The following is an 11,242-nucleotide window of genomic DNA, read 5'->3' as shown; positions in this document are numbered from 1 at the left end:
TTAATTTGGATAGGGATATCACCTATTCTAATCAAATAGGTGATGTCACCTATTCGAATAGGTGATATCAACTTTTCAGATAGGTTTCTTCACCAATTCATAAGCTGACTATGTTTTATCACCTGTTCAAATAGGTGATATCTTCAAATAAATAAGCGATATCACTTACATGTAATGGCAGTTAATACTTTTCAAATAGGTTTCTTCAGTCACCAGTTCAAAAGCTGAATACCGGTAAGTGATATCACCTGTTCAAATAGGTGATAACTTGAAATAAATAGGTGATATCCATTACATGTAATGGCAGTTAATACCAAAAAAGTCCCTCATATGATTACTCCTTTATACAGTGGACATTGGTCATATGATATTTTCATATCAACAGTTGTGACATCACACTGCTTTTTGCTTGAGAGTAAGGAAGTTATAAAAAAACATTGTAAAACCGGTGATAAAAAATGAATCTCCCAATGTTCATGGTTGGATATGATTTTTATCCAACACGTTTTCTATTCCCTCACCAAGGCACAAGTATAGAAAAGAAACAATTTGGTGGATAAAAGTCATATCCATGCTACAAACCACATGAAATCCTATTTATCTCAATTTCAATTTTCTTCTTTTAGCTAAATGTATACTAAATAAATGCATAGGCACTCTCTATCTTCATTGGTTTTTTAAAAATAAGGATTTAAAAAATAATACTGCTACATGTATTGACAATCATTTTATTGTAAATATTGTCTTTACAATGCCTTCAATATCACACTTCAATATTTTTCACAACTAGATTCAGCTATATAACCAGTTACAATTCATACTTCTTTTATCACAGTAGAGTAAAAAATGGCTAATGTTTCAAAAATCAAAAAAAAAAAAAAATGTGTGCACAATATGATTTATCAAAAAGCCTTAACTTGTGAAGATGTAGTAACAATGGCAAATTCTTGAATTAAATTCAGAAAAGCAACTTAAATTTTAAAATCTAAAATGAAATAAAAATAAGATTTTAATGGGTTGTATTGTATTACATTTTACCCTTGTTACATTGTTGGTCCCCCTAACTGATGGTCCCGCTAAGTTTAAAAGGGTAACTGTACAACAGTTTGATTGTGAAGTATTGGAAAACCATGGGTTTCCAAGGTGTTAGATATCTCTTATACTGAAACTACCTTCCTCATTCTGCATCTTCATATATAAAAATATATGTATATTAAAACAAATAAAATCAATAATGAGGCTTTAACTCGACTGTTTTAAACATTAAACCGTTCTGGAGAAAAATAGTCCAGCTGTTTTATGTTATCTCAGCTTAACATGAAATAAACATGAATTTTAGATACATGTTAACAAATTTTAACAAGTTTAAATTTGTGGAAACATAACTATCTTTCTTTTTCTACATGGTTTTTCATTTCTAGATTTTTTTTAAATTTGATACACTCTTGATATCTTGCATGAATTGGCATTCAATGTAGTCATAATTACACATTTCAATATTAAGATATCATTAAAATCATTAAAGTCATGACAATTTGCGTATATCAATTTTATGGATTTGACTCATGACTCAGTAATTCTATTAATTAAAATACCGATAAATCAGATATTTTGTCTTTACAATGTAAGACAAAGAAACAAATCAAGGTTTTTTTGTTATGCTAGATATTAGTGCACTACAAATATGGTAAAAATTAGCCCTGGATATGAATATCTTCAGTAGAATTTAATGAAGAAAATGTGCCAGCTGCCCAATTCAATGTCATATTAAAACTTTTGATTGAATCGCTGAAATACATGAAGATGATTTTAATTCTTTAAAATTCTTTTTAAAAAAAGATACTTTTAAAATGGAATTTTTTTTTTTAATTTCAACAATGTCTGTATTGAGATATTTGAATTATTGTTTCACAAACATAAAGCAAATATCTGTACTTGATGTTTTGCAGTCAAAAAAATTTAAAGGAATTTCCAAATTTTTCTTTTAAATATCTGTAAATTAATTCCCTCATTTTCTTGACATCATATCTAACTATAAATGTCATAATACTTGATACAAAATTTTAATAAATTGAAAAGTTTTATAGATATGGATGTGTTTTAGAGAAAATTTATGGATTTTCTACTAAAGTTTGATAATTTGCCATTTTTGCATATGATTATACATGAACATGTAATTGTGCTCTAGCTGGTATCTCAAACATGGATGTCTGGAATACCATGGATATGTCAAAGAGAGTTGGAAGTTCCAATCACCTTTCCTTTATGTTTATATATTTTAACCTCAATTCCTCAAATATCACCAAAAGTTTTTTTTAATCCAATGGACTTTGAGATAATAAAGTTTAACTGCAGTTCTTTATGGTACAAAATAATCTGTGTCATTATCATAATTATAAAATTGCTACAATAAATATTTAAAAAAAAAAAATACAATTCCAATTCTGGAAAATAAAAGGCACTTAAGTTTCACAATTAGACAAAGCTTGAAAGACAGGAACTTAAATGGTATATAAATACATGTATGGTGGTCATTGCAACATCCATATGAAATATTTTTCATTGAAGGGCAAGAAACTCATTCTTTCTTGCAAAATACTCATTAAATCGAACGACAGCATACCTGCAATATAAATACAGAAAGCTGATAAAATACAACTACAGTATTACTCTAATGTTTAATATTCTTCAATGAACAAATAATGCACCAAGATCTTGAATTGACCAAGATTCAAAGAAATGCCAAGTTTGAACGAAGGATTTGAGCTTTGTTCAAAATTTCAGAATAAAAGCCCATTAGCAGTTAATCACTTTTGTTGCTTGAATCAAAGCTACTCAAATTAATAAACAGTATCAATTTGGATGCAAAAGTACATAGGGAAAATAAATGTGTCATTTGTTACAAATGAAACATTGCATATGCAATCTCATGTAAACTGAATGTTACCTACTCTAAATAATCAAAATCAATGGCGGAGAATTTGGCCTGAATGATCCCCCATACTCCCCAGAAGAAGTGAGCTGCCTAAAAAGAGAGAATTAATAAAGATTTTTTTCTGGCACTGCATAATAAATTATCAAGAAAATACAGATATATCATAAATTATCACAGTTACTGTAGCCTTCTTAGCTCAAAGTACAAGTAAAGCATATGCATAAAGATAAAAGTTATGTCCCTTTACCAATGCACATTTGTTAACACCACAGTACATTTTCCTGACATCTGTATCGGTCACCTTGGGGCCACTGGTCAGTCTAGACCACTGCTCCAAATACTCACGTATCCAAGACAACTGATATTCTTTGTCTGGATACAAGGAGTAATCAGTTACCTCTCCAATTCCTGCAATTACAAAGGTTGCTATAACACAAGGAAATATCAACGAGGGATCTGCATTCTGCAACTGCACTTTGAATATTTCTTAAGAAAAACTTTATATCAAATGGGAAGGCAAAGTATTTTATACACATTATAGGACACTGAATGGTTTGTGAATTACGAATTTGTCATAATGTTCTGTTTGGTACAAACATTTGCAAATGTTTACTTAGTCTAATTAAAGAATAACTTTCTATTTTTTTAATTTTATGATGTGATCAAGCAATTGGCTTGCTTGATAATTTGCATAAACACCAAATGCATTTATGCATAAAATTATCACACAAGCCAATTGCTTGATCATCATCATAAAACTAAAATATCTGACAGTTATTTCTTATATTTACTTGCTCTTGATTCAGTAAATTCACATGCTTACAGCCCCACCTACTTCTCTTTGTCCAACCCTGTACATGATTTTTTAAAACCATGCCTATCGATGAACCAGTAGCTTTATAGAGAAATCAAGTATTTTTATTATTTGTAGCTCTGAAAAGGACATTTAAAAATGGAAATATTTAACAATAATGACACATTTCTCTGTTACTTACATAACATCTCAACAAAAAGGTACTTCTGGATGATCAGTGTAAAACCTATTGTTTTGATCCAAGCTGCTTGAATGCAATTCTCTTGGAAATATTAATGACACCAGGCATGCACTTATTTCTTTTGAGGGTTCAAATTATGATCAATGTCTTAAATGAAAAACAAAATTATCTTTATATAATAATGCACCAAAGTAACACAACTAACCTGCATATTCACAGAAGTGATTGCCAATATCAAAAGGCTGATAGTTGTACATTCCATATTCTTGGTCAATAAAGGTTACTTTTCCTGCAGAACAAAAGAAAAAAATCTGTACATCCACAGTCTTTCCACATCTTTTCGAAGACCATATTAAAGAAGAGAATATTTGTCTTGAAACTTCTAAGAAATGGAAACCACAAGAAGAATTACCTTAATTTTCAAAATTTATGCACCTGTTTGGCAGTATGGTATTTCTCTCTCAATCTCTCTCAATTCGAACACTGTATTGTAAGCATACTTTTTTCCCCATGGGGCCATAATTCTGCTGATTCATAATTTCTGTTCCATCCGCGAGTAGAAAAAATATGCAAATTTTGTGGATTGTCATTGTTGAATGCACTTTTAGCATGGAAAATTTGTGACCACGTATGTAGCTACTGTAAAATTAACCCCATCAAATGTATGCTTAAAATACTTCTCTCTCAACCTGTGGGGAAATGTTTAACATTTGATTTATTACAATCAAAGTAACATATGCTACCTTCTTCTTTGTTGTAGATGATGTTTTTGAGCAAGAGATCATTATGAGAGAACACAGTTGGGTACCCAAGGCTTTCTATGCACTGTTCTAGTTCTAATAGTTCTGCTTCTAGATTTTCTTTTGGTGGAATCTTTTTCTTAAATCTTCAAATCACAAAGATTAAATTTAAGTATCTTATACATACTAAACAATGTATTTCTCAATTTTATGTGAAATATTTGTATTTTTCATTGTCTGTATTTTTTTTAATTTACAATACATGCAACATTTTATTAATTTTGGTTACCTTTAGAAGATGAAAATTAATGAGTACAATGTTAAAATTAAATGATGAGGTCTGCATCTTTAAAAAATTGTTTGGTTGCCCTCTCCTGACCGACTGGCTAAAAATGGCCCAGCTCAAAACTTTTTTTAACCTCCTGGAAGCAATAATTTTTTATGCATTCCAGAAAATAAATTTAGAAAATTCAGCATTGATGTTGAAATTTTCTAAGAAAAAAAATTCCCACCTACCTATTGACCCAATTTTTTCATCCTGGGAGAAGGCAAGTGAACATTTTTTAAAGTTGGCCAGCGTTATTATCTATTATTCTAATGAATTTTATAACATACTTTTCATTCATTTCACGATTAGAAAAGCTTTCTGGAATTAATTTTAACCATTCTTTCAATTTGTCAAACAGAGCACATTTTTTGCTGGATATGTGCTTAGGCTGCACAATGTGGAGTCTTGCCATTTCTTTTGCAATTAATCTATAGAAAAAAAAATATTGCACATTAGTTTTTGCCTTATTTCTTTCATTAAAGTAAACGATGCATCAATGCCACCATAGCACATTAAGATCTATATCACATACAATACATGTTATGCATTCTTTTACTTGTGCTGTAAGCTATTGTATAGTGTGGAGTACAATGATTTAACACAAGGATAAATTACATTGTACTTTTGTTACTGAAAATAAAATTAAAACATTTAAAAAAAAAACAAAACAAAACAAAACAAAAAAAAAACACACAGAAATATTTTCCAGTACCAGAGGTGCTTTATGGCTAGTTTAGGCTTCAATTAAAAAATTGTTGGTTTGGCGTTGCCGACTGAGTCTTTAAACAGTTGGGTCGGTAGGTAGAAAAAAAATTTTTTTTTGGCTGAATCAAAAATTAATGCAGTTAAATTAATTGTGTTATATTATTGCATTTTGTTATACAAACGACTATGTCAAAACAGAGAGAAAATTTCACACGTCATACAGATTTCTAATACAGTTTCAGGTCTTGAGTGACAAAAAGCATTTATATGATTCTTTTCCATCCTGTATACTACTCAACCCTACATATCCTAAATCCAGATGAATATAACGAAAAAAAATTTGAATCCTATCGGTTGAAAAAATTTCTTCGGACCGCACCGATTTATGCGAGTCGGCTGGCAACACCAAACAAAGCTAATTTTATTTTTGGCCTTAGCTAAAATTGGCCCAGAAAAGTCAAAGCACTAAACGTTAATAGACAAAGACTGACAGCCAGATATCAAAAAGAACTAGTTCAGAAAAGGTCACCTGTGTAATTGGCTCAGGTGAGCTAATTTACATTGCAAAGGAATAATAAAATTATTAAAAGTAGTGCATGTTTGTCGAGTTTTAATTACTTTCTGATGGTTTCATCTCTCACTGTCTTCTCATCTAATGTCACTCCTGGAGCGAATCCATATGCCAGACCATTCTCAAAGGTGGCATACAATGGTGGACACAGACCTGCTTCATACAGTTCTGCCATATTTTTCTTCTCTGCATTTCTATCAATGATTAAATCAGTCTTTTCACCATATACTCGAATGAGGACAATGTCTTTAGCCTGTCCAAAAGATGATTCTTGAAAACCTCCTATCAGTTTATTAGTTATACCCTCATCAAAGACCTGAAATAAAACAAGTATATGAAAAATTTGTTTTAATATGTCTTTAAAATAAATACACCAAAAGTCGTGACAATTTAAAAAAAATATCAAATAGAATATATAGGAAACACCACCCTTTGGTATCTTGCACAAACGCCTGGTAAGATATCTCAATTTTTTGCAAGAAAAATTTGTTAAAGTAGTAATGCTTCAATGGCACATTTTTGGGGAAAATTATATATTTTTGAGGAACGTGTCATCTGACCTTAAAGTATAATAATGTAAATTGTGAAGATATTAAACATTGATAAATCTCATAAATCCATAAACAAAACGAAACATATAGATGTATTGACAAATGTGCAATGATAAGGACATAGCTCTATCAGTATCTATTTACGAAATGATTTTGACAAATATGATGTAATATAGTAGTCGAACTAAACAACTCCATTGCAAAAGAGCGTACTTTTTTGTTCGGAAAGACTTTCTATGCGTTGCTGAAAGATTAATATTGAACTTAATTAAGTGTTCTGATTTTCTAAGAATAATTTATTGAATGCTTCATTTTTTTTCTGAGTTAATAATATTTTAAGTACTTGAGTGCAATTTTTATGAAAAAACTAACACAAATTTTCTGAATCTAAGGTCAGGTTAAATTGCATTTATCTTACTCTTTGACAAATGCTTTACCAAAGTTTTCTCAATAGGAACAGCAAAGTTTATTTTGCCCATTTTTCTCAATCTAGGATAAGGCGTAAACATGCTAGTAAAATAACATTTTCTGTATAATATGCAAATCTAAATACAAAAAAGTAAGAGAGAAAGAAGGAGAGAGTAAACACATTAGTTGATGACACAAGATTCAACCATCTCGTTTAAAGTAGACATTTCGCAAATTCCATGTTTGATAGAATAACCTTGTTTGCAAAATTAACACAATCTATCGTTAAGTCGAATGACTTTTTTCATATGAATTGTTAGGCCTTTTTTTTCCTTTACCTGATCATGACAAAGAGTACACGGCAGGTTTTAATGGTGGACAGGGTATGTTCATTCCTCCATGGCACCTTATCCCACCTCTGTATTCACTTTTCAGAGGTCCATGTTTGCTCTGCTCATAATTTGTATTGTTTAAATTGGATTTTGGATATGATTTCTGTTTATTTTTTTCACATGTCATTGATGATACTTTAATTGATCTGTAGATATTTGAAGTTTTTCGCCGTATCTAAATCAACAGAACACTGTTTTCAAGACCCAATATGTTTTATACACAGAAACCTAAACTGATTTGAACAAAATTAGGCCACTGTGCTCTTCCAGAAATTGTCAGCGCACTGAGAATTTTTCAATTACATAGTATTTGGTGCGATGAATTTTGAATTTACTGGCAGAGAGCGTCTTGAGTCTGCTGAAATAACATTTTTTGAACCCTGAAACAAGCAAAATGACATTTTACACATGCTTTGCCCTAATCACTCTAATAGGTCACAAAATCTTTACCCTAGTCGTATATTTGCGTTACCCTAATCTTGTTTAAATTTTCTACCCGTAATTTGACTTTAACCAGCACAGATCATGCAAAATTTTTGCAATAGCTATGTACTTCTATTTAAAATAATTTAAATAAAACCATCCATTACATAATGTAGGCCTGTATAATGCGTAAACTAAGTGCAAAATAATCGAAACGTATTTGCCTGCATGTCGCCATCTTGGACTAGGGTAACGCACTTTACCCTATAGCTAGTCCGTTTCTACGCAGTGAATATTAATGAAGCATCATTTGGTGAAATTTTGAATTAAAATGGAGGGATATGACTGTTTTATTGCTAATTATAAATGATCAATATGTAAAAACAAAGTCAAGAATGGCAAAATCATTCAACGTCTTGGAGCATCAAGTTACATGTACAAAAAAAATTATGTATGCAGACAAGAAAATGCCCAAAAGGGACTAAAATGTTTTGAGATGCTGTTAGGGATTCCCTACACGTATCAAGTACCAGTGTTCAAATACTAGTAGCTTTGTTAGAATGGAAGGATTGGCATTTTTGGTGATAACTCCTGCAATACCCCAATACCCCGATTATGGCATGGAAGTTGAGCCTATGGATTTTGCATTATTTCTATCCCTGATCGCTTAACTGAGTAGACATTGATTTTTCAGATCTCACTTGTATCTGATATGCCACAAAAGACATATTTTAGAAAAAAAAATGTAACATGTCTTAATAGTTATTCAATTTGTAATGTGGAAAAAACATGAAAAAGCTTTGGAAATGAAAGACATTTAGAACATATAACAGGTTTGGAATCAGGTTGTCATGTCACCCAATGTCAAAAAAACATCAAGTGATTGCTTCATGAATTATATGACTGCACAATGAAAATCATTATATATTTTCAAAATTTTATTACATAGACCTATAATATTTTACATACTAATAAATAAAAGATAAGAATTTAATCAGACATAGGCCATTCTCCAAAGTACACAAAAATTTTCTGTAAATCAACATGTCTGCGAACTTTTCTAACAAACCTTGTATTTTAACATCTACTTGTATGCTTAATGGCTCTGAATATCCCACCAATTTTCTTACATCAATTTAAAAAATATCAATGCAATAAAAATATTCGGACTTAAAGTGCTGCTTGCATAGATATTTGAAAAATCTCTGCAATTCTTTTCTAAGCTGATGATAATCTATTGAAAAATATCACTCCACCCACCACATTTTAAAAAGTAATTTCATATAAACCATGGTTTTACATGTCTCTGATATGACATGCACATGTAATATGATTTACAGCCAACTACCAATTGTTATAATAAAAAAAAAAGCATACATATGCAAAACTGCTCAATGTCAAGACATAAGATTAAAATTAGATATGTACATAAGATATTAGATAAGCATGAATGAGCCACATGTACAATTTATCATTACCCATTACCTGTTCAAGTTCAAGTGAAATACATGTACTTTTACCTTGAACTTTAAATTGCTGCGCTCCCAACTAGGTTTTACTTTCATTATTATATCTTTTGCTGTTTCATAAATATTACTGTCATCAATATGATAATTTAAATCAGGTATAGACGTCATTTTCACAAACCGGCTTGTCTATGTCAACTTATCGTCTTCTTTGAACCTTGACATCCATTTCTGGAATTCCGATCCCGATCGATCACATTCTGTGTCGTTTGATAGGATCTATGACCCTAATAGAATTTAGCGTTATATACATGAAAAATAAAATAGAATAGTGGACTATTTAGGATATATATATATTTATTTTTCACCCTCTATAAGAACGAATATTACGACATGTAGCAGGAATGAATTTTGTTATATGCATTTATGCCTTGTATTTTAAATGTAATGTCGTTATTTATGTTTTCATGCATATATTGGGATACTGCCTTATCCCCCATATCATTTTGTTTATATTTACAAACCTTCTCAGATAATAGCACGTGTTGCTTCCATCAAATCTAGACTTACGGGTAAATGTTTATATTTGATGATCTAAATTCTCATTGGCTATCAATACGGAAATTAACCTTTTGGGTGTTACTAATTTCAGTCAAAGTTCATACCCTTGGGGTGTATTCACTAGATTTCAAGTTAAAGATTCTATTGTTCCAAAGAGTATATAAACCCGTGAAACTGTTAGACACGGGGGGGGGGGGGAATCTTGGAAAGCATTAACTTGCTGTAAGTTCTCTCACTTTAATAAAGGTTTATTAGGTATTTAACAGGTTGCACCCTTAGAAATTATGTTAAGATATTACATTAGGCATTTTGACTAAATTGTCGTCGTCTATTGCTCCTGTTAAATTTATTAGGCCATAATTCTAAAAGCTAGGAGATAGGTTTTAAGGTATTCTTAAATAAATAAGGGGTTTTTCTAAATTACCCTAGGCCTTTTCCCCCGGCTAGGTTGGGCTAGCGTTTCCGTACGCTAGGTTGGGGGGTGATTTTTATACGGTTGTTGGGATTATTTTTTTTTTTTTTGGACAAGACAGGAATTTACAGTTGTTATTTTTTTATACTATATTTTTTTGTTTGTCTATACAAAGGTTAATAAATTTTGTTGTTTGTTGGAACTGGTGTTTTCATTACGACTGACATGAGGTGTTGAATTAAGGTACAAATAAGCTCGGAAATAAGACCAAGCAGAATCTCAAATCAAAATAAGAACCTGCAGGGGAAATAATAAACATGAAATTATAGGAGAGTGTACAAAAAAATATTCTAGAACCACTAATGAAAATGGTGTTCTAAAGTTTACTCCTATTACACGACACATCAGCAAATTATGTACAATTGTCATAATTAGGATATGTATTCATATCTTTTTAGAACTTCTTGTCTTGAAAAATGTTATCATTTCGATCGCACAGCGTATTTATTTACTTTGCGCGACACAACTTGACATTAATTTACTTAGTTTCTCTTTCTATCAGGCCCGTAGGAGCAATTTCAGTTGGAGGGGGCACATACCATACATTTTTAGGGGGGGGGCTATCAACTAACAAAATTCTTTGACAAGCCAAAAAGGTCATCAGGCGTTATTATTGAGGGGGCACAAGCATATGGAAGCTATGTTTTCTACAGTATTCTGTATATCGGCAAAATTATTACGGAGAAGTGGCACGG

At 31.1% G+C, this 11,242-nt stretch overlaps 1 protein-coding gene across 1 annotated transcript; it reads right to left on the bottom strand.

Moving 5' to 3' along the window:
- Nucleotides 1–1,958: 1,958 nt before the first annotated feature.
- LOC133175774 (ethanolamine kinase 1-like) lies at nt 1,959–9,695 on the bottom strand. The gene is made up of 8 exons (XM_061310887.1): nt 9,569–9,695; nt 6,322–6,590; nt 5,286–5,426; nt 4,674–4,816; nt 4,136–4,219; nt 3,183–3,343; nt 2,952–3,025; nt 1,959–2,623 (listed from the first exon to the last, which is right to left on the bottom strand). Exons 1-8 carry the CDS (start codon nt 9,683–9,685, stop codon nt 2,560–2,562), a joined length of 1,053 nt encoding a protein of 350 aa, XP_061166871.1. The 5' UTR covers nt 9,686–9,695; the 3' UTR covers nt 1,959–2,559.
- Between the last annotated feature and the right edge of the window lie 1,547 nt (nt 9,696–11,242).

Source organism: Saccostrea echinata, unplaced genomic scaffold (genome assembly GCF_033153115.1).
Source record: "Saccostrea echinata isolate AGI-Se365-2 ecotype Australia unplaced genomic scaffold, CSIRO_AGI_Sech_v1 ptg000064l, whole genome shotgun sequence".
Taxonomy (NCBI): domain Eukaryota; kingdom Metazoa; phylum Mollusca; class Bivalvia; order Ostreida; family Ostreidae; genus Saccostrea; species Saccostrea echinata.
This window is presented reverse-complemented; position numbering and strand designations above follow the sequence as displayed.